This window comes from Pteropus medius, unplaced genomic scaffold (genome assembly GCF_902729225.1).
Source record: "Pteropus medius unplaced genomic scaffold, Ma_sr-lr_union100, whole genome shotgun sequence".
Taxonomy (NCBI): Eukaryota; Metazoa; Chordata; class Mammalia; order Chiroptera; family Pteropodidae; genus Pteropus; species Pteropus medius.
This window is the reverse complement of record NW_024349801.1, coordinates 25,152,779-25,175,372: the sequence shown is the minus strand read 5'-3', so window position 1 is coordinate 25,175,372 and position 22,594 is coordinate 25,152,779. Positions and strand designations below refer to the sequence as shown.

The window sequence follows — 22,594 nt, the reverse complement described above, 5'->3', positions numbered from 1 at the left end:
TAAACATGTCAGTGAATGAAAAAACGAGATTATTATGGATGATGACAAGTGCTCTGACAGGAGTTAACCAGGAGATGTAAAAGAAGGGACTAATGGAAGCCCTGAGGAGATGGTGTTTCTGGTGAGACCTGAAAAATGAGATGGTGATAATCATAGGAAAAAAAAAACAAGGGAAAGGCATCCCCAGCAGAAGGAACGGCAGGTGCAAAAGTCCTGAAGCAGAAAAGATTTGCTATGTTTGAAGAAGAGAGAGAGAGAAATGCGGGTAGGCAGGGGCCAGAGCATCGCAAGGCCTTGTGGTGCAATGGGAAGTCCACTAAGGCTTTTTAGGCTGGGTATGACGTGATAAAACAAACTTTAAAAAGTCACACTGGCTGCCTTGAAGAGAATGGATTACAGTGGGGCAACCCAGTGGAGGACCAGTTAGGAGGCTACTACATGAGCGCAGGTGAGAGTCAACGTGGTTTGGTCTAGGATGACGTCAGAGAGATGCAAACAGTCTTGATGATCATGAATGCTTTGGATGATGGGGTTGGGATTGGTTAAATTTTGGAGTCTGGAGGGAGCATGGCACACAGTGAGGTGGGGATTGGATGTGTCTGTTGGAAGGATGCAGGAGTCTAAGCCTCAAGCTGGCCTCACACCCTGTTGTGGATGTGGTTGAGTCTGAACTGTACTTTTCACTCTATCCAGCTCATCATCCATGGCAGCTTTGCTCTGATCCAGCTGCCCCGTTTCCACATCTTCTTCCTGGTCCCTGCACTAATCTATGGTGGGGACAAGCTGGTGAGCCTGAGCCGGAAGAAGGTGGAGATCAGCGTGGTGAAGGCAGAGCTGCTGCCTTCAGGTACAAGCCTAGTGGTTGTCAAGGAACCAGCTTGGTGGTACTAAGGAAGGTGACAGAGCAGGGGCAGAACCTGGGCCCCACAATCTCCTAGCCTGGCCCAATAGAGTTGGCAGGGGCTTTGGGGTATCAGGGACAAAAGAGCTGGTGAGAGAAACTCTTTGCCAGGGAACCTGAGCCTCTCTTACAACAAAGAGGAGGAGCCCAGGTCAGATTACCCCTTGCCCACTGACCACCATCCCCAGTGCTACTTAGCTCCTCTTCAGGGTAGACATGGAGGGGGGGAATGACTTCTGATTGTGAGGAGACCTCCCCTGTTATATTCCAGAAGCAGAGCTGAGGATGCAGGTGGGGGAACTCTCTAGAGGCCACAGTGTTGTTGTTGGGTTTAGGACAGCAGCCTCCCACCCATCTCCCCTCCTCAGGAGTGACCCACCTGCAGTTCCAGCGGCCCCAAGGCTTTGAATACAAGTCAGGACAGTGGGTGCGGATTGCCTGCCTGGCTCTGGGGACCACCGAGTACCACCCCTTCACGCTGACTTCCGCACCCCATGAGGACACGCTCAGCCTGCACATCCGGGCAGTGGGGCCCTGGACCACGCGCCTCAGGGAGATCTACTCACCCCCGACGGACAGCTGTGCCAGATACCCAAAGGTGCCCGGACCCAGGCCAGATGTGCCACATGCTCCCACATCCCTTTAGCAGGACTTAGCCCTGTAGCACCAGACTCCTCGCTGTGCTGCCATCTAGAGACTGGTTGTTCCAGATAATGCCACAGTCCCCCACTTCCTCCTCATTCCATAAATCTACTTGCCTTTCCTTGCCATTTCTGGCTTCAGAACTATAGTGTTAGCTGAGCTTAACTCAAACCTACTCCCCCTCCCTGCAGCTGTACCTTGATGGACCATTTGGAGAGGGCCACCAGGAGTGGCATAAGTTTGAGGTGTCAGTGCTGGTGGGAGGAGGCATTGGGGTCACCCCCTTTGCCTCTATCCTCAAAGACCTGGTTTTCAAATCATCAGTCAGCCACCAAGTGTACTGTAAAAAGGTGAGTGCCCCCTCCACCGGCCAGCCCATGACCCTGCTTCCTATCACTATGTCCATCTATGCCTGTCTCTCCTGCCTCTGTTTTTGGTCTCCCTGCTCTGGGCAAGGCCAAGCTGCCCTGACCCTGGTAGGGGCCGGTGGGTGGAGGTGGTAGGATATCCCTGGACCCTACAGGTGAGAGTTGGTTTGTTGATTCTCCCAGGCTCCTTCCCTTAGTTATGGGCACCGCACATAAGATTTGCTTTTGGGAGTCTCTCTAGGCAGGGCTAGAGACGGGTGAAGAAACCCATTCCCTCTTACAGTGGAGGCTAGCACTTGAGCCATTGTCAGGCTGGGAGATGGCAGGGTACACTTGGGGTGGGGCACAGGTGGAACTGGCTTTGTTCTCAAGATGAAGAGGATGGGAGGTGGCAAGGCAGGGCCGATGGGCATGGCTGAGTCCAGGAACACAGCCCAGGCCCTCAGGTTCCCTCCACTCTAGGCCCCTTCACCCTAGCCTGGGTCTGGTGGCAGGCCCCTGCTTGTCTCCTTAGGCCTGGCAGGTGAATCAGGGGTGCAGGAATGCAGCGGGCAGAAGCTCAACCTATATAGGCTGTCAGCATTCAGAGAGTAACAGACAGCTCCCTGCTCTTCTGTCCATGCCAGCTCTGCCTCTGCTTCTCAACCCACACAGCTCCACTTCTCCCCATCAGGAACTGGAGATAGGTCTTCCCCATGGCAGCTTCCATCCTCCCAATTTCTGAGTCCATTTCTATCCCTTCCAGGCATCCAGCTGGGTCTTCCCTGAGGCTGCTCTGTCCATAGCAGGACTTTCTCCCTCTGGGCTAGGGTTGTTTGGGAGCCTAGCAGCCAGAGGAGAGATGACTGGAGGGAACAGCAGGGAAGGCTCAGTATGAAAAAGCTACTTCCCACCCCATCGGACCTTCGGCACTGAGAAAGTGTCCTTTCTCAGTGCTCCATGCTGTCATTCACTTATACTCCTCTATGCCCTCGGGCAACTCCATCTCCCGCCCCAGAGCCTGGCCCTATGGCTCCACACACTCCAACTCCCCAGGCTGTCTGGGGAGAGGCACAAACTGGCTGAGACCAGAAGAGTTCTGTTGGGGTGGGATCCCTGGGATGCAGGGAGCCCGAGCTGAGCTGGGTCCTAAGCTCCAACCATGTGTCCCCAGATCTACTTCATCTGGGTAACACGGACCCAGCGGCAGTTCGAGTGGCTGGCTGACATCATCCGGGAGGTGGAGGAGAATGACTGCCAGGACCTGGTGTCCGTGCACATCTACATCACCCAGCTGGCTGAGAAGTTCGACCTCAGGACCACCATGCTTGTATGTCAGGGCCAGATGGGCAGGGCATCTTGGTGGGTGTGTGGATTGGCAGGGTAAGGCAGGATGGCCAGGGCAGGTGGGTGGACAGCCAGGCTCAGCTGGCAGGAGGCGCAGAGCTGGTGGCTCCAGTAGTCAGCCTCCAGCTCCTTCCCTACCCCAGGCTTTAGGCTGGCTTGGGCTAGGCACTAACCCTGACTGTCCTTGGCCTGACCTTCCCCTGTGCCCCCCAGTACATTTGTGAGAGGCACTTCCAGAAGGTGCTGAACCGGAGTCTGTTCACGGGCCTGCGCTCTGTCACCCATTTTGGCCGCCCCCCCTTCGAGTCTTTCTTCAACTCCCTGCAGGAGGTTCACCCACAGGTCAGTTCCCACCACATATCCAGGTTCTCTTCACTTTGTCATCTGGGGTCTGAGCAAAGCTCCCAAACCTGCTCCATCAGAGAAGAAATTGACTACTAATAAGAATCCATCCCCTGGGAAATTGGTGGAATAATGGAATGGGAAAGGAGAAGTGGGGGTCACTCTGAGAGTTTAAGGGAGGAAGCAGGTGACAGGGACCTGCCACTTCTGAAGCCATGATGTCTTGTCCAGAAGAAAGAGCTCAATAATTGTGCTAGCCCTCACCATAACCTCAGAGCTACCATTACCACTAACACTGAGCCAGGCCTCATCCTGGACAGAGAGACAATCTTCACCATGAACACTGGGCAAACCACTGTTCTCATAAATACTGGGTTAGCCCTTAATGAGACACTGAGCTATCCCTCAACTTGAACATTGATTAACCCAGCCCCTATTAGAAACATTGATCTTGCACTTGAAACTTGCAAATGCCTTGGAGAGGGCAGAGGCTAGACCCACAGAGAGCAAGTCTACCAAAATTGAGTTAGACTAAACAACACTGAGTCGGCCCTCACCACATGGGAGCAAATCTTCATCAGGAACATGGAATGAGCCCTCATTAAGGACTCTTGATGGTCTGTAACATGGAGTTAGCCCTCCCTCTGAATACTGAGCTAGCTCTCACTTCTATCTCCCCCAACAGGTCCGGAAGGTCGGAGTGTTTAGCTGTGGCCCTCCTGGCATGACCAAGAATGTGGAAAAGGCCTGTCAGCTTATTAACAGGCAGGACCGGACTCATTTCTCTCACCATTATGAGAACTTCTAAGCCTCCTTGCCCAGGGGTTCCACCCACTACCCAGCTGAGAGGAGTTATGCGCTGCATCTCACTTTTGTGCTTCCTGTTTCTTGTTCCCTCAGCCTTCTCCCCATTCCCATCTCCCAATCTTGGTCCAGGTGGCCATCATCAGTCATCCCGTATGGGTTCAGAGACCTGCAGACTTGTAATGTCTCAGCCTGGAGAAATTGGAGGCACTGTGTGGGGACTAGAGGTTGGGAGCTATTATTGTTTTGAGGCAAAGTGACACCTCTTCTTCCAAACTAAGAAACTTCAAAAAATTGGAGCTGACAAGTGTGTGTGTGTGTGTGTGTTTATGTGTGTGTGCGTGTGCGTGTGCGTGTGTGTGTGTGGGGGGCTATGAGCCTAAGGATGATGTGGGAGCTCAGATGCTCTCATCTTAGAACCCTTCTCCCAAGTCCTCCCCTCCTCTGGGCTCCCCACTGTTGAAAGGGCTGGCAAATGCCTTGGAGGGGGTAGAGGCTGGACCCACAGAGAGCAATTTCTAGGAATTCCCTCAGCACCTCATTCTAACGGCACAATTGATCTTCTCTCCCAAGTTTTTAAATAGGTACTGTAGTCAGAACCTGGCCCAATATCTATGTAGTACTCTTCAGTCCTTCTCTACTCTTCCTACTGCATAGTCTCCTTTACAAGGAAACCCTCTGGGTTTCTTTATTCTGTCTCCAGGTGGGGTGGGTATTGGCAGAGGAAGCCACTCAACCAGCCAGCCGACCTAGGCCAGTGCAGACATTCCCTCTGAGCTTGCCAGTATCCACTGAATAAAGAAACCCACTCAAGGCCAAGTGCCCCAGCTGGAGACCCCTTTCCTGGCTCAGGGGCACCCTTCCTGACAGAGGGCCTATCCAGGAGGCTAGTGTGAGGCTTCTGCAGCCTTATCATGAGGAGGAGAGTAGATATGGGGGGTTCTGGAGGTGGGCTGGGCACAAAGTGGGGTGATGGGGTGAGACACAGCAGGCACCAACAGGGAGGCAGAGTTGGTCTGGCCTGCTCCAGAACCTCAGTTATTCCCAGCTCTTCTCTGAGTAATGAGAGAGTTGAGCACCAGGTAGTGAGATGAGGGCTGCGAGGAGATAGATGAGCATATCACCTGTTTTCTCATCTGCAACATGACTGAATGCGCTCCAAGTCTACTTAAAGATAAGTCAACCTTCTGTGAGGGAATTTCTGAAGCAGTACCCGGTTTCAAGTGATCCTTTTTATTGTCCCTCACAGAATTCTAACATTTGTCAGATCACATATCCCCGATTTTGATAAAATATCCGCTGGATTAGAAAACCCAAAATCTTACGAGTCACACCACACTTGTGAGTTGCAGATTTAGGTACTAGAGGAAGTTATCCGACTGCTCTCCTAGGGCAGCCCCTTCGCCCCCCCAGGGTTTATGTTCAGCCCAACAGGGAGTTTCTGTTCAGGCTGCCAGTGAGAGCGAGTGGGAGTGACAGGAGTGACTTGAGAGCAGCTCCACCTGGCCGCCCAGTGGATATTCCCTGGCGCTGGGCCCACAGGCCGCGGCGGGTTCCAGCTGTGGCCGAGCGCAGGGGCGCAGGCCAGGCCACCGGTGGGTGTGGTCCCGTGCCCTGGGTCCGCAGTTAGGGACACGGCCAGCAGAGGGCGCGCGAGGCTGCCCTGCCCCCGCCTCCCTCGGCCGAGAGCGACAGCCGAAGGGAGGTCCAGGCCCAGTCCCGCAGGCTGCAGGTCCCCGGGTCTGATCCCGCCCTTCACGGCATGGGGGAGGCGCGGCAGGCCCCCATTTCCTCTGGAAAGGAAACCCAGTCGGCTGCGCCAGCTTTCGCGGCTCCGCGGGCGCGCGGCTTCCGCGTGGCAGGGCCGCCCCTCTCCCCGCGCCTGGCGCGCTGCCTCTTTGTCTCTCCGCGGCTCCCCTCCTCCCAGACAAATGGCTGTAGGCAGGAAATTGGACGCGCTCCTGGGGAGCCGCGCTCCTCGGCGCGGCGGGGAGGGGGCGCCGCGCGGCGGGCTGGCTACTGGGGGCCCCCAGCCGGGGCGGAGGCGGTGGGGGATGTTTTGACATCTCGTCAAAGGAAGGAACTTGATGCTTCGAAAGCGCTTTTCGCAGCCGGCCTGTGTCTGCTCTAGAGCTGATTTATAAACAGATCTGTGCTCGCTTCGCCGCTCCCCACCCCGTTACCCCTGGGGGCGGCGCTGGAGGAGCGGACGCCGCTGTGCCTGGCAGGACTGGTTTATTTATTGCCTCTGGCGGGGAGCCGGGGCAGCCCCGGGACCGCACACGTTCCCTTTGGCCGGAGCTCTTCCCCTCCTCTCCCCGCCCCAATGCCATCTCCATCCCAGGGGTCTGCCTTCCCCAAACCCCGCACCAGACTCGGCGGAGCCCGCGGGTGGTTTGGGGGTGGGAACGGAGAGCTGGTCAGGGCGCCCCGCGGGTCCACGTCCTGCTCCACCCCGCAGCGACCAAGGGAGAAGACGGTGGTGGGGAGGGGGGTCGCCCTAGGGGCGGAAAGGGGCTGGAGCTGCTATTTTTAAACTTAGGAGACCCGCGGTTCTGAAGCCCCCGTCCTCCAGGGGCTATCCTTTCTCCCCAAGGATTCCTCTCTCCTCAGCTCCAAACCACCTCTAACTCCAAGGCCCCAGTAGCCTTTTCCCTTTAGAAATAAATTAAAGAATCTCTGGCTTCCACTCGATCCCAGGAAAGGGGAAGAAGGGCTTGGGAGCTCATGTCCCCAGTAGGACGACAGCCCTCAGCCAGGGGACCGGCACAGGACTGGGTCCAAATCTGTCACAGTACCCCGGCCTCAGATCTACAGAGTCCGGATGGCCACGGGGTAGAGCAGGGACATGTGCTCAGCCCCCTTAATGGGCAGCTTGCGACTGGCGTAGTGGTGCACGATTTCAGGGACGCTGCTGAAGGGCGGGCTGTTCTGGCCCAGCACGTACTTGTGTTCCTTGGTCCGGGACAACTTCATGTGCATGAAGCCCTGACTGCTCCTGGGAAGAGGAGAGGAGAGGAGACCCTGATGAGTGGGAGCCCTCTCCAGTACTCCCCTCCCCCACCCCTGCAGCACTTGTTCCAAACCACCTGAGAGTGCAGGCAACCAAAAAGTAGGGAGAAGGAGGTGGAGATTGTATGAGTAGGTAGCAGTATACATTGCTTTGTGGTGAGGGCACGGGGTGTGCCAAGAATGTGTGCACAGTGACTGTACAGGGTGTGTGCAGGTGGAACCAATACCCCTCCCCACCACCCCAAATGCTAGTATCCAGGCCTTCCAGCCTATGTGGCCAGGGCTGCTTTACCCTCCTCTCTCTCTGAGCTGTTGGGGAGGACTCCTGTGAGGGGCTTCTAGTAACTCCTGTGGAGACACAGACACCCTCGGCAGGACAGTGTGTGGACAGATGTGACAACCAAGTGAATCTTTGTTGGAACTCTCTTTTGCAGACTAGAGGAGGGGGCAAGCTGCTCTGGAAGTCCCCTCCACCCCCATATCTGGGAATGCTTAGCTGCCTCTTCCTGGGGACATCCCTTCACTCTCTTGCTAACTGGGCCTTGGGCCAAGCCCCCACCTCATCTATCCAGCCCTTCAGCCTGGGATGACATCATCTGTGAGGCTGCAGTTCCATTCCCTCCCTCAGAGATGACATTCTCCAGTGCCTCTCCCATCTCCCCACCACAATCCAGGAAATCAGCATTAGTGCCTGGCCCTACCTACCAATAAGACAAGGACACCCCTGTTCAGAGCTCTGGCCAGCTCCTAGAAGTCTGGGCACCCACAGTGTTAGAGTGTGGGGTGAGGCCTCAGCAAAAACATTTGTCCAAACTACCACAACCCTGGTTGGCCAGGCCGAAGGTCTGAAACTTACCCGCAGACAAGGGGTCAGCACTGCTTGGGGGAGCCCTGAAGCCTGAGTACTTATCTCTGCTGGTCATAGCCTACTTAGGGACAAGGACAGGGCTCAGAAGCAGGTAGGACTAGTAAGGGGGCCGACTCATGGTGAGGCCCCCACCATTTAGAGGTGAAGCTGGCAAACCTCCTCACTTGCATCTCCTGCCTGAGTACATAGAGGGCTCTGACAACCTATTTCACTAGGCCCACCAAAGAGCCAGTGGGGAGAGTGGGGAGACTGAAGAAAGGAAAGAGATGGGAAGGAAAAACAGGCCCTTAACTCTGTCCTTCCGTCCCCTCCCCAGTGCCCTAAAGCCTGCTGGGGACCCCACGCCTGGGTGTGTATGTCAGGGCGTGGGGCCATCCTTCATCTGTAGGTCTGAGATAACAGGCTGAGGCTGACAGTGACCACACAGACCCTGGGGTAAGGAGCCAAGGGCCTGAGGGAAATGAACACTCCCTGGGGGCTGCAGAGAGAAGAGGCAGTGAGTGGTCGCCCTCCCCTGTCTGCTCTATGCCAAGGCCCAGGTCCAAGGCTGTGGGCAGTAGCATAGGCCCTGCCTTCTCTCACCCTTTTGAAGTTTCCGGACAGCTCCCTCCCCACTGTTCACTTGGGAGAATCACCTCTCCTGAAAACCATTATATTTTCTCCTTGAGGGACAGATCTGGCCAAAAAGGGCAACAAGTGGCCAGAGACCAGAGTTGGAAGCTGAGAGCTCAGCCTCCCCTGGATAACTGACCTGGGACCAAGTCCCAAGGGTCTATGAGGACATAGTAGAACCCCTGCCAGACCCTCAGGGAACGGGGGTGGGACTAGCTGGGCCGCAGGGCCAGGGCTGGCCTGGCTTTTGGAGGAAGCTGTTTAATTACCAGTGAAAGCCCTTCCATTACAGAGAGAAGAGAAACCATAATTGCATTTCAGAGAAGCCATTTATATGCAAACGAGGCTCTGGCAGACAAAGCTGGCGGGGCCAGATCAGCCACGGCTGGAGTGGTGTGTCCAGGCCTGCCTACCACTTTACTCCTCACACCAAGGCAGGGCTCCAGCTCTGCTCTGCTCAGCGAGCCAGGCCCCTGCCGTTTACCCTTGCGCTGGACTGTTCCAGACTTCATGAAGGGTAGAGCTGTGCAATGGAACAGTGTGGTTATTACAGTCAGACTGAGCTGGGTTCAAATCCTGTTTCTGGAACTTTATTAGCTGGTGGCCTTGAGCAAGTCACATATCTCTTTGAATCTATTTTCTATTTATAAAAAATAGATTGATCTTGCAGGATGGTAGTTCATTTGGGGATGTTGTATATGATACTTGGCACACAGTAGTTGCTCCATGAATCTTAACTACAGTTTTTAAAGCAATACACATCCCTAAGTTATGTAAATCAAATTTCTGACGGATGAATTTTTCCTAAATGCTTTAATTTTATGAGAATTCACAGACTCCCAGAGTATGAGAACTGGAAGAAATCTAGGAGGTAACCATCCAAAGTACAACCATGTACTTTGCAAAGGAGGAAACCAAGGCCCCGAGAGGTTAAGTGATTTGCCTAGGGTCACATCGCTAGTTTTATTAAATCTAAGAATAAACCTCAGGTTATGACTATAGTGTGGCGATTTTTCCCATTATCTTTTAGTGAGGCTGAATAATTATCTTCAAATGTATCTGTTTAGTAGTCCCAAATTTCCAGTATTGGATTTGTTTGAAGTGGAGGTACACCTGTACTCTAATGCCCCCAGAAAATGTGGTAGGAAGTGGTACAGATTCCCCAGTAGTGGTGGGGGGATGTGAATGGACATTCCACTTTGATAGGCTGCCATGTGGGGTGCAGACTCTGCCAGGGGAAACTCCTGGGTGCCAAGGAGAGGACTTGCCATCCTGCCCGAAGAGCCTGGGAGACTCATGCTGGCCTGTGTATGTCTGCTCTCAGGGAAGAAGGCTAATGGAAATAAGAAGGAGGCCTTTCACTCTCCCTCCCCCCACCCTCCCCTTCCAGGAGTCTTTAGAGCTCAGCTGTAAGCCTCTAGCACCCAGATCTCCTGCCCACTTCTTCAGAGTGAACAAGACAGCTTTGTGTCCACTGCTATGCCCTCCTACCAGGACCCAGTGTCCGTCTTACCCCGTAGATCCTCTCAGACAAAGTTCTTATCTCCTTGATGTGCTTCTAGAACATCTTGGATTTCCATTAATAATGATGATGGTGATAATTTGAGCACTTAGCATCACGCTAAGTGGTTGCCATACATTATTTCATTTAATCCTTCCCTATAAGGTAGATATTATTATTCCCCCATTTTGTAAGTAAGGAAACTGAGGCCCAGAGAGGTTCAGAGGGACTCAGGCTACAAAGCCAGTAAGTGACAGAACCCTTCTGAAGCAGACACTGTAGCTCAACTGTTTCCTGAAGGGACTGTGAGCTCCTTGGGAGCAGTGGCTGAACTCAGACCTCTCTAGGTCTCCAGGGCAGGCCCACAGTGGGCAAATGTTCATGGAGGATGGGGTTCTTCCCAGCTTGGCGGGGCATGGAAGGAATATTGGAGTTTCCTGTCCTCCCCTTGGTCCCCTTGGCTAATCCTGCCTAAAGCTGCCAGCCAGCCCACACCACTCACTTGAGGGACAGGGAGAAGTCATTCTTGCTGGTCTCACTGTTGCGCACCAGGTAGCTGGCCTCTTTGCAGAGCCGGAGCAGGTTCTCGGCATCTGTTCGACTGATGGCCCCATGGTACCAGCTGAGGACAAGAGAGAGGAAGGCAGCCATCTCTGCTGGGTCCCTCGCTGTCCAGGCCCACCCATTCTGGGTGTCCCCTGTAGGCAAGCCAGTGCCAGGAGGGGAAGGGAGGGGAGAGAGTCCCCAATTGGACAACAGACACTCACACCTGGTTTTCCAGAGGCAGTGCTGGGTCTGTCCACTCCCCCAGGGGGCTGCTGGGCTCCACACTTAGGGGCTTGGATGACTTGGGGTTCCCTGCAGAGAGTCGGGGAGGTAGCCGCCCCTTCTCCTCCCGGCCGGGTGACAGGCAGCTCTTCTCAGATCCTTCAAACTGGGCTGTGGGGAACATACTAGTCACAGACTCTGAGGACCTTAGAGGTAGAGCTTTATAGAATAGTCAGTGTCCCATACCCATTTCTTGCCAAAAGGGGTCAAAGGCATGTACAGAAGCACAGAACATGCTCATAGGCCTGACTGGCTCTAGGGACGGAATCCTGGGTCCATTCTCCTGTTGCAATGGGGGTGGGGCTCAACCTTCCCGTGCCATACAGGGCTTCCCAGTCGTCATACTGTGGGAGAGGAGGGGCGAAGAGCAACAAGAGAAACCACTTAAGCTTCTCCCTCTGGAGCAGCTGACTGCTTTCCCCTATTCCATCCCCCACAGGGTGGCTTCAGCACTGATAATATTGTTTCTTTCTCCTCCTCAGAGTTCATTACTGTTCTCAAAATCACCCTGCCAAGCCATTCTGTAGAAATGACTTATCGATCTGAGAACAATTATCTGATTCCCCTTGGTGCCATCCTGACAGGCTAATCCTGACCAAAGCCGCCAGCCGGCCCGCCCCTCCCCAACCCCAAGGTCGCTGCCCACAGGCTTTCCTCCCTCATCCACAGAAGCCCAGCGGAGGTGGCTCTGCCCTCCCTGACTGCTGAGCCTGCACACATGGGAGGGCTGAAGCCCGGGGGCCACATGGGCATAGGCACATATGCACAGGTGACAGAGACCTCTTTCATCCTGTATTTACAAAATACCCACACGTTTAGGTACAAACAGGTGCTCATGCCTGTGCATGCATGCACGGATGCACACACATACCCTTGGCTGCCCATTCTGGGTCAAACTGAATGTAGATGAAGTGTTCAGTGCCTTCTTTCTCCCCATTTGGACTCTTTTTATCTCCTTGCAGCACTTTCAAGCCCTTATTGTTTTTCAAACACCAGATGCAAGGATAAGATCCTTTTCTTTACTCTCAAGAGTTAGACACTTCTTGTGCTGGCTAGCATCACGCACACCTCAGAAGTTATTTGCACTGCTGAAGGATCTGGTTGGGCAAAGCTCTACCCAAAGAAATGAATTTAGAATAGTGAATTTTTGTGGTATGGTGGGGAAGGCATTTGGAAGGGGCCTACCTTAGGAGACACCCTCCTCATACCTTTAGGGGAGGAAGGATTGTTTACTTTGTCCTTTCCTCTTCCCCTAGGATGACAGGGATTCTTTCTGGGTTCCCCAAACCCTGCCCCACCTCTTGGCTCCTCTAACCCAAGCCCACAGGGCTTGAGGGGTGAGAGGACACATCATCCTGGCCAGCCCCCACAGGACCCACCGCTGCCGTCCTCCAGGCTGGGCTCGGGGAGGGGTGAGGCTGGACCGGAGATGTCCCTGTCCCCGTCGGGCAGGGAGGGGCTGCTGTCCAGCTGTCCCACCGGTGGAGGCCAAGGGAGGTCTTTGATGACCTTAATGTCAACTGGAGCCAGTAGCAGCAGGGAGAAGAGAGACAGACAGGGACAGAGACAGAGACAGGGACAGAGAGAGGCAGAGGTTGAGACACTAAAACCCAAAGCCAGGACACAGGACAGCCTAGAAAGGAGGAGGGTCAGAGCAGAGGCAGGGCTGGTTGGGAACAGGACTCTCAGAGGACTGGGCAGAACCACACTGACCACACACCGGGCTGGCCTGGTCAAAGGGTGGGAGGCTCAGGTGGCAAACAGCAGGATGCAAGGTCTTGCTCTGCCAACCTTTCGGATCCCCTTCATTTGACCTCTCACAAGCCTCCAGGGGCCAGAGAGACCAGGAAAGATGGAAAAGAGGGACAAGGAGCTACCCACACCTCCCAGCACCACACCCAAGTTCCCTCAGCCTCCCAGAACCCCCAGCCTTGCCTTCCTTCTTCCTTTTCACACAGCCTGAGACAGCCCAGCTTCAGGCTGTCAGCTCATGTGGGGGCAGATGTTTTATTGAAATTTACCCCCACACCCTAAATCCTGAGTCTTGCCAATTAGAAGAGTGATGCCACTGGCGGCTGCAGGACTGCTAACAAGGTTTCCTAATGACGAGCATAGATTTTCCCATTAAGCAATCCAAACAGTATTGATTCTCCAAGGAGACTTCTGGAGATAAACGGCCCATCCTCAATGGTACGTGCTTTACAGGAAACAAATTAGAAACCTGTGGTTTCTCAGTCTGGCTGCTAGAGTAGGGGGTACGGAGCAAAGAGCTGGGTCCAGCTCCAAGATGAGATCTTGCCCAATGAGGAGCAAGGGGGACATGAGAGTGGAAATGAGGTCTAATGGCATTTAAGTCCTTTATGTTCTCACTGAATCAAGGATCCAGGACCTAAAGCCATCTCCATACTCTAGGCTCTTGCACCCCGAACATAAACCACCAAGACATTCTTCTCTCTGTTGGACTCTAGGCCTAGGATGGCAACTGGGGTGCTTGGTATAGGAGAAACAGATACTCATTCAACAAAAGAGATTTCTCACAGCCTCCCTCTCCCCACTGGTTCCTGCTCCTCAGAAATCCCTCTAGGAGTAGGCACTCTGGTCTGGCATGGCCTACCACTGGGAGACACAGCCCTCTGACTCAGGGCTGGTATCTCTAAAGGTTATATACACAGCTGTTTTCATTGTCTGGAGTGTTAAATGCCTTCTTTTGTTAAGTGTATTTAACACATGCCACAAGTTTTACTATTTTGTTTGGAAGTCTTTATTTTTAAATATACTCAGCCCCTCAAAAGGTGGAAGTGGCCCAAGCCTCTTTGCCTCCAAGAGACGGTGATGCAGAGGGACACCTTCATCCTTCTTTTGTGCCCATTCCCTGACCCCTCACACATCACAGTGTCCGCACTGCCCAACCCATGGCTCTCCATGGTGTAGATTCAACTATACTTCCCTTGAACCCAGCTCCTGGGCCTCCCCCAGCCCGAGACTCCACTCCTTCCATTCCCTAGAGCCTGGACAGCAGCTCAGAGGCACCAGCAGGCCTGCCCTCTCCACTGAAGACTCACCGGCAAAGGCTTTGGAAATGCGCTCCTTCTTCCACTCCCAGGGCTGGTCATACTCCTCAGGGGGCCTCTCGTCATCCTCCGGCAGACGGGATTCCCGGGGCCAGGGGGCCCCCTCACCCTCCGGGGTGGCCCCCTCCTCCTCTGGCTCATAGGGTGTGTCATACAGAGGCAGGGGCTGAGCTGCTGTCTCCTTGGAGCCCCGAATCTCTGCCAGGGCAAGGCAGGAGGGAGGTGTGAGAGCAGCTCCAGCTGCCTGGCTCAACTCCTCTGGCAGTGCTCCCCAGCAATGAGTCAAGCCTACTTCAGAGGAGATGCAGCTGGCCCAGTGGGCCACACGTCCAGAGTCCCTCTCCTTCAAAACACTTCTGGGGTTCCTAAAGCATGGGACCCAGCAGGGGCAGGGGCAGAGAGGCACCAGAGTGAAATACAAAAAGATCTTGCAATGGCCAGCAAGGGCTGGGGAGCTAATGCTTACACATTGAGGATACTGAGGCAGGGTCCTCCCTTAGTCCATCTCCTCCTTGCTACCCAGATCCATTTAGTCCCTTGTGTCCCAAGTGAAACCATTTCACCATCAGAAAATCCTTCTTTGTTGCTCAGATACTGCTGAACACCCCTCCTTGAAACTGTCCCCTTTGACAAGTCATTTTCATGGACTGTCCTCCTCTCTGATCACCCCTATTTGGTCCCTTTCCCTGGATCCTCTCTTGGTCTCTGCTTCCCAGGGCCAAGTCTTATTCATTTCTCCCAGCCCTCACTCCTTGAACTACTTGCCCAGTCTCATGGTACCCTTTGCATCTGTTTCCAATTGCCATAAAGAGGTTTCACTTTGATGTTTCAAACCCATCACTTTCCCCAAAAGTGCTTCTAGTCTGTTCTGTGATTCTGTTTTTGGGATCACTGATCCCAGTGAAAATCTGATAAAAGCTATGGAGTTCCCCAGAAAAATGTGCAAATTTTCTCATCGATTCCAGGGCACTCATGGACCTCCCTAGGGTGCCCTCTGACCTAATAAGGTAGCCATCCTCTCACTTTCCCTATTTCTCTTCACTATCCTTTCTCTCCTTGGCCATCCTTCATTCTCTGAGTCCCATCTGCCAATGCCTGATGACTTTCACCTTCATCTCTCTATATCTCGATTACTGCTAGGGCAAATCTTCATTCTTCAGCCTCCTGTTTCATGAGCTCCATGGAATGACACTCCTGACCAGTCCTGACCAGTGGATGTGTACTCTCTTTCTCAGATCTGCTTTCTTACAGAGAGGACCTTCTGGTTCTTTCTCCTCCCACCCTGTGCAGGGGCCTACAGCTGTCTTATGTGATCCAAGCCTGAGTGGACGAGTATAATTCTGTGGTGAAGTATTAAGAAGCCCATTGTGGTAACACAGCTAAGTAATGTTCTCCAATCTACTTTATCAGTAATAAAGTTGACATCGTTATCTCCATCTGTCTGTTTCTTTGATCTCATTTCTCAATTATTTCCAAGCTCCAGAGGGGAAGAAAGGGGTGTTAATTATTGGTTTCTTAAAGTCTCAGCAATTTCCACAAAAGCCTGTGAACTCATCTTTCTGATGCTCAGTTCTTCTAGTCTGTTCTGTACACCAAAGCCTCAGTAATCCTCTTAAAATGCCATATTCATCTTTTTCCTTTCTTGCTGAAGAATCCATAATGGCTCCCCTCCCCCTTTTGAAGCAAGTCCAAATGCCTCATTCCAACCTGCAAGGCCTTTCACTGCCCCTCTTGGCCTCTCTCATCTTGTCTCTCTTGTATGCCCAACACTAAGATTATTTGCCCCTGAACAAACCTTTCTCTCATCCTGCCGTGGAGCCTCGGCTTAGACTGACTCACCCCTGTACTCCTCTCTGCTCGCCCCCTTTTGGTCTCTTCTTGGATCCTATCTGGATCTTGTTCCCCAGGGCCAGGTCTTATTCACTTCTCCCTGCCCTCATTCCTTGAACGACTTGTCTAGTCTCTGGGCACTGCATCTGCATTATAGTCATATGTTTCTGATGGTCATAAGATGTTTCACTTTGACATCACATCATTTCAAATTCACCACCTACCTTAAAGCTAGTGATTCTTTTTTTGGGACCAATGACCCCCCAGCCCACACCATTATCTTGCCCTTCCTAACTACCCCAAATGCTATCTGTCTGATCTTTGGTTGTGTGGCCTTTTCTACCACCTCAGGTCACAGATCCTTCTCCAAAGTGACTGTCTTGAAGGCAGTGGCCACCCACCTTCCCTGAGGACCCAGCAAAGGCATTCTCCATATTTTCTAGAGACCAAGAATCAATTCTTAGACGTGTGGGTCCCAGAGCTTGTTCTGCAGATACCCAGGCCTCAGGGAGCAATTCCCCAACCTCCATCCCAACTCCATCCCAACTCCATCACTCACCAGCCATCATCTTTTGGGCCTCATAGGGCTCCATGTAGCCATCATTTTCTGGGACCTTGTCTGGGGCTCCTGAAGTTCCTGCTGGGCCTTCACCAGTCTCCTGAACATCAAATGGGTCCGCATAATCTTCTAGAATTGCCAACTGTGGGAAGACAGCAGGCTTCACACATCTGAGAGACAGCTCTGCTTCTCCCCAGATGTTCTGTCCATGGGAGCAGGAGTCCTGGACAGGACCTGGAACCCCAAGTACCCAAGGGCAAGCTCTGAGCTTAGATGAGGACAAGTTCTGACTCTCCCTTTACAAGAGTTCACTACTAGGCTGCTAAAGAAGTGTATATCTTTCTTTTCTGTTAATTTTGTGTCTCTGGGCCATCCCTCAGGCTAAATGGCCAGGATGAGGCTCTGGGCCTTAAGGTTTGCCTCAGTCAGGGTCCAGGCTGGATAAGAGACTACACTAGGTGGTTCAACGGAGGAGATTAATTCAGACAACCAGTTACGATGATGTTGAAAGAGTTCAAAGAATAGGCAGGGCGCAGCAGGCAACTTAGAGATTAGCTTGGTCCATTCCAACCAGTGTGTTCCCAGATGCTGAACAAATAAATACTTGCTGACAATCAAGGAAGGAAAGGCCGAATACTCACTTTATGCCACAGTTCTTCTGGTTTATCTGTACAATATCCATCACATCATCATGTGGGTATTATACCCATTTTAAGAAAATGGAGGCTCAGGACAGGTAGGAAACAACACACCCTAAAACATTCTGCATAAATGGAGGAACCAGGATCGAAACCTATGCCTTTTATACAAAATCATGATGCCAACCTGCCACCAGTGGGCATTTTGGCTGTCTCAGAAGGAAGATAACCATAGGACAGCCTTGAGGAAAGCCAGGATTTGGGCTCTGCTAAAATCCTGTAGGCTCCTGGAGGACAGAAACAGGAAAGGCCTCACTTCCACAACCCACACTTTCTCCCACACAAGTGGCTCATGGCCACCCCTCTGTCCCTGCTCCCAGTCAAGGAAGAGGGAACCGCAAGCCGCACACCCTGCAGAGGTGTTCAAGGTGCTCAGGGTGGGGCACAGCTGAGGACAATAAAGCCTTTCTCCAAGCTAGGCACAGGCTCCTGTGGGGCGGGGAGGGGAGGACCGGCTGAGGCAGAGACAGAGCCCAGCCCACCCAAGGCTGCCAGCCCCTCGGGGGGAGAGCTGCACAGTGGGTTGACAGGTGTTGACAAGAAGTGGCTCTGGGGCCAGCAGCGTGGGGAGGGGCCATTCCTACTTCTCTTCCATTCTTGGTCTAGGCTTTGGTTCTGGGCCAAGGTCCCACAGATCAGGCCTGTAGGAGCCAGTTGGGCAGGGAGGCTGTGGGAGTGACCGCCCTGCCCTGGGTTAGAGAGGATCTGGGACCCCTAGTAAGGTAGAAATGGAGAAAAGAATCTTTCCACCTCAGCGACCCCTTCTGCATGTTCCTTGGGCCCCTTCAAGGCCCTCTAAGAGTCTTTGAAGCACGTTCCAAAGGCTCCTTCCATCTCATCCTTCAGTTCCTCAGCTCCTGCCTTGTTCCACCTTGTTCCAGTCAAGCCGCTCAGATCCTTTCCTCTTGCAAATCTTTGCCTGCTTCTGAGAAGACCACCATTTCAGATCGTCCCATATCCATCACTAGATCATCCGCTAGCCTGGAACTCTGTCATTTTTATCTCTCCAGCTCCAATAAGCACTTGGCTTACTGTAGGCGCTAGAAAAATGTCTCTACTAGGTCACTGCCTATCTCCCTTGGAGCCCACCATACCTCGTCCTTCTTCCTCCAGGAAGTAAAGAAAAGAAATCTACTTACCATCCCCCACCTCCACCCCAAGCTGCTTCCTCCCAGGTCAACTGGCACCCACAGCCCAACCCACTTGACCAAGGGAGCTCTGGATCCAGCCTGTTGGGTACCCAGCCTAGTTGGCACTCAGCTTCACACTCCTACATGGCAGCTACTCAACAGTAACTGAATCAATGGACACACTATCCTTAAACCTTACAATGGCTCTCCAGTGCCTACAAGGCAAAGTCCACAGTTAAAGAGATTTAAAGATTCCACTTTCCTCTTTGGTTTCTCTCTACCCATCTCAGGTCACTTAGTTGACTGAAAGCTCTACGCTCTTTTTCTCATTGCAAAGGCTTTTCCTCTGCCTGAATCAGATTCTTTTTTTTCTTCAGAAAGCCTTTCCATTCTCTTCTCCAAGGTCTGGTTAGGTGTCTCTGTGCTGGGCTATCATGACATGTGTAGTAAATACTTGTTATATTATCTTTTTGTGGACTATAAACTTCCTGAGAGCAGGAACCATGTTTACTGCTAAATTCCTAGAAAGTGCTCAGTAAATATTTGTTTAATCAGTTCACATAAAACAGGAAGAATGGATAAAGGAAGCATGAATCTGGGTGGGGAGTCAGACAGGGGGATCAAGTGTCTTGAAAGTTGCTCAGTGAGCAGAAGCACTTGACCCAAGTGCCAGCTCCCTCAACTCCACAGAGGCCCCCAGCCCTTTCTTCACCAAGCCTGGTCAGAGATGCATGCAGTTCCCTCCCCACTGCAGTCCTGGGCCAGTGCCCAGAGCCGCGACCCCTCTCAGGCTGGCGTGGGCCTCCTTAGTGCCAGCCCTCGGTGCCTGTAGGCGCCCAGGTGGCAGCTCTGTGGGCAGCTCAATGGCTCCTCTGTTCCATTCCTGGCTCCACACCCAGCTTCAGGAAGCCCCAGCCCCCCACCCTGCACTGGGGTGCCCAGAAAAGCCACCCACGGGGCCAGGAGTCAGCAGCAGGAGCAGCAAGAGAGACACCTGCTGGGAGGCCTCGCAGGATGGGCACTCATCTTGGGCACAGAGGACCCCTCTCAGAGGCCAGGCCTGCTTTCCCAGTTGCTTCTAGGTCATCTGAGGAGGCAAAACCGCTCAGTGGGGGAAGCTGATCCTGTAGGCTTCTGACACCTTAGCCCTACCACAATTTGTGAGTGGGCCCTGTGCCCGACTCTGATGTGTGCTCACTGTTGTACTCTGCATCCATCACAGGGCCTAGCACACAATGCATGCCCATGCACATTTCCTGGAGTCTCAAAAAGCCTCCTTCTCCCCAGACTCCATCTTCTGGAGTGACACAGACTCTCGGATCCTCATTCATCCAAATTCTGACCAACCAGTACTGGCTGTGGGAGCAGGCTGTCAGGAGAATTGACAACAAAATGGAGATTGAAGACTCTGGCTCAAGAGCAGAAGGGAGGAACTGACAGGTAAGGTACTAAGACCAGGGCTGATATTGAGGCAAGCACTCTGGTAGAGTCAGAACGCTGTTGAAATGCTAAACTATTTCCAAACCAGTTTGTAGGTAGCTGCTGCCCAGAGGGCCCCCTTTTCCTCATGCCTCCTGCCAACTGGATCCCCCTCCTTCCTACCATTCAGTAGGGTGCCTCCAGGAGCCAGCTCTTGTGCCTGTTCCAATTGGGCAGTGCCACTCCCAGAGCAGCTGTCAGGCTTTGACTCTCTTCTGAGGTCGCTGGCAGGCCCACCATCTGGTTCAACCTTCCACTTTGCAGTTGGGCCTTGCTATGAGACACACATACACACCCCTACCCCATGGGGCTTATGAGTCCAGGGGGAGCAAGGAGGCAGATATCACAAGATTTAACTGCAAAGCCCTCCCAAATCTACTGCTGTCCCTCTCCTCCATTTCTTTAATGGGAAGATGACAATGAATGTAAAATTCCTTAGCCCAGAGGCTGACATGGAGTTAGTGTTCAATAAATGTTAGCCCTGATGATAATCGCTTACATTCAGGCATTAAGGCCCCAGAGTTTAGGTGCTTGTCCAGGGTGCACAGCTTGTAGCCTCACAGACAAGACCCAGGTCTCCTTGCTCTCAGCGCCTTGCCAGATTTCTCAGAAAAATTGGGAAATGTAGCATCTTCTCTCTTCTACTTGTACATTTAAAATACTCGTTAGCATGTTAAATGCTCTGAGAAGTCCTACAGCAAAAAGAACAGTCTAATTTTGTTTACCATGAAATCCCTTTTCTACTGAAAGTCTGTCAGTTTGGGTAATGGTATACTATTTACCTTCCCTGAGATCAAACTTTTTGTACCCTCTGTTCCCACTTATTGAAATGCCCTTCCCAATTTTATCTGCCAGGGAAACTCCTTCATGTGAAACAAATTTGTTATTATCCTTTTCTAATTACAAAGCAATGCCATGCTTGTAAAACATTCGAACATCACAGTCAATGCTGCCAACACTTTAAAGACTCTTATAAGGTGTGTCTGTGGCTACCTTGGGATTGGGTGGCAAGTGCTGGCCTTCAACATTCAGAAATTGTGAACTCAGCAGGGAATGCATCTCTCCTTCTCTAAGAGGTTCCGTCTCCTTTCTCATTAGCAAATCTTTAGTGAACATCTCTTCTCTGCTGGACTCCTCTCTATAAGTGCAAGGGTCCCCTGGCATGGTGCTGGCAGCTACTCTGAAGCCACTCCGGAGTCAGGCTGCCTGGCTGTGGACTTTGGCTCTCCTACTTACCAGCTGTGAAACCATGCAGGTGTGACTCGACATTCTGTGCTTTAGTCTCCCTACACACAACCTAGGGATAATAACTGAATTTTCCTCATGGGGTTATGGTAATGATCAACTGGTCTAATACATGTCGGCCACTTCGAAATGGTACCAGGCACAAGGTCAGTGTTCGGTAAGTGTCTGCCGTTATGTTATTAAAGATGAAAAGACCAAACTCCTAGGTCCTCCAGGAGCTCACAGTGAGAGACACAGAACAAGCTCCAAAAGATTGAAGCACTTGGAAGTGCTGTGAAGTCTCACATCTGGGATCCAGTCTCTGGAGGCACCGCAGGCTCACTGCTTGTAGGGACTGGGCCCCACCTTTGCTCTCACATAATATCACACTGGTTCTGTGGTGAAGGCAACTGCAGTGGGCAGCGGGTACCCCCTCCAAGCCCAGGCCCCAACCAGCTGCCCCCATCCATGATCTATAGGGTCCCAATTGTTCCTGGCTCCCAAAGGGCGGAGCACAAGGGCTGAGGTGTCTATGAGTCACTGGCCAAGCCAACAAGCTGCAGATGTCTTCTAGAGGGAGTGAGTGCTGCAGTGAGGAGGTGGCACTGGGTAGAGTGGACAGCCTGGCACACAATTCCACAGGCCTCAGGCCTCGGCTCTCCTCAAAGCACCAACAGCAGCACAGAGGACTAGTCCAGGCCACAAGGGGTTAAGAGGTCTAACCAGTCCATCCATAAAGGTGTCTTAATCTGGTACCTTCTCTTCTCCCTCTATTTCCATTGGAAGACATGTATAAGATAAACAGATCAGACCTCCAGACTCTGTGGAAGTCATAACAAGGAAAATTAAAGCAAACGAGCAAACTCAAAAAAGTCAAGGACCAGGTCTTTTGGGTGGTGAGTCCCTTTTAGCACCTAGGTGTCACTTAATGATATACAAATACTCAATGTACACTGACTAAGGGAGGGCCCCTACCTGCCCTCCTAACTGCAGGACAGGCTTATTCAACTTTAGACACTGAATATCTCCTTTACTTTACTATACTTTTCCTGTATGTTTACTTGTTCTAAAATTTGAGCCTGGAGGATCCAAGTCCATGTGGATACCAACTATGAGGTATAGATATTTTTTTAAAGTTCTTAATATTTGGGGCCCTGTGAACCCCTATGAGAATCTGAGAGCTGTGAGCCTTTTTCCAGAAAAATACTCATGTACTCAAATATCTGCACAATTTCTGGCATTTCATGAACCCCAGAAGCCCCTCCATAATCTAAGAACAAGAGTCCTAGTTTCAATTCATTCAGGGTGCCTGACTGCCTTATTGTTCATGTCACCTCTCCCTCCCCACCCCTTCTCTCTTTCTCTCTTTCTCTCTCTTTCTCTCTTTCTCTCTTTCTCT

General features: G+C 52.4%; 2 protein-coding genes across 7 annotated transcripts in view; one reads left to right on the top strand and one right to left on the bottom strand.

The window, feature by feature from the left end:
• DUOX1 (dual oxidase 1) overlaps positions 1-4,687 on the top strand; it is a 31,935-nt gene extending 27,248 nt beyond the window's left edge. For both annotated transcript variants that reach the window (XM_039888244.1, XM_039888243.1), the window contains exons 29-34: positions 694-847; positions 1,270-1,499; positions 1,735-1,893; positions 3,065-3,220; positions 3,451-3,579; positions 4,265-4,687. In XM_039888244.1, coding sequence (XP_039744178.1) covers positions 694-847; positions 1,270-1,499; positions 1,735-1,893; positions 3,065-3,220; positions 3,451-3,579; positions 4,265-4,387 — 951 coding nt within the window. In that variant the 3' untranslated portion in view covers positions 4,388-4,687. The remainder of the gene's footprint in view (positions 1-693; positions 848-1,269; positions 1,500-1,734; positions 1,894-3,064; positions 3,221-3,450; positions 3,580-4,264) is intronic.
• Positions 4,688-5,596: 909 nt separating this feature from the next.
• Positions 5,597-22,594, bottom strand: part of SHF (Src homology 2 domain containing F) — a 20,994-nt gene continuing 3,996 nt past the window's right edge. The window contains exons 2-7 of one of the 5 annotated variants that reach the window (XM_039888245.1): positions 16,665-16,806; positions 14,267-14,473; positions 12,584-12,724; positions 11,144-11,315; positions 10,879-10,998; positions 5,597-7,381 (exon numbers count right to left, since the gene is read on the bottom strand). In XM_039888245.1, the coding sequence (XP_039744179.1) occupies positions 7,195-7,381; positions 10,879-10,998; positions 11,144-11,315; positions 12,584-12,724; positions 14,267-14,473; positions 16,665-16,806 (969 nt within the window). In that variant the 3' untranslated portion in view covers positions 5,597-7,194. Of the gene's footprint in view, positions 7,382-10,878; positions 11,075-11,143; positions 11,316-12,583; positions 12,725-14,266; positions 14,474-16,664; positions 16,807-22,594 lie in introns of all 5 variants that reach the window. The other 4 variants (XM_039888246.1, XM_039888247.1, XM_039888248.1 and 1 more) reach the window with 4 other exon arrangements.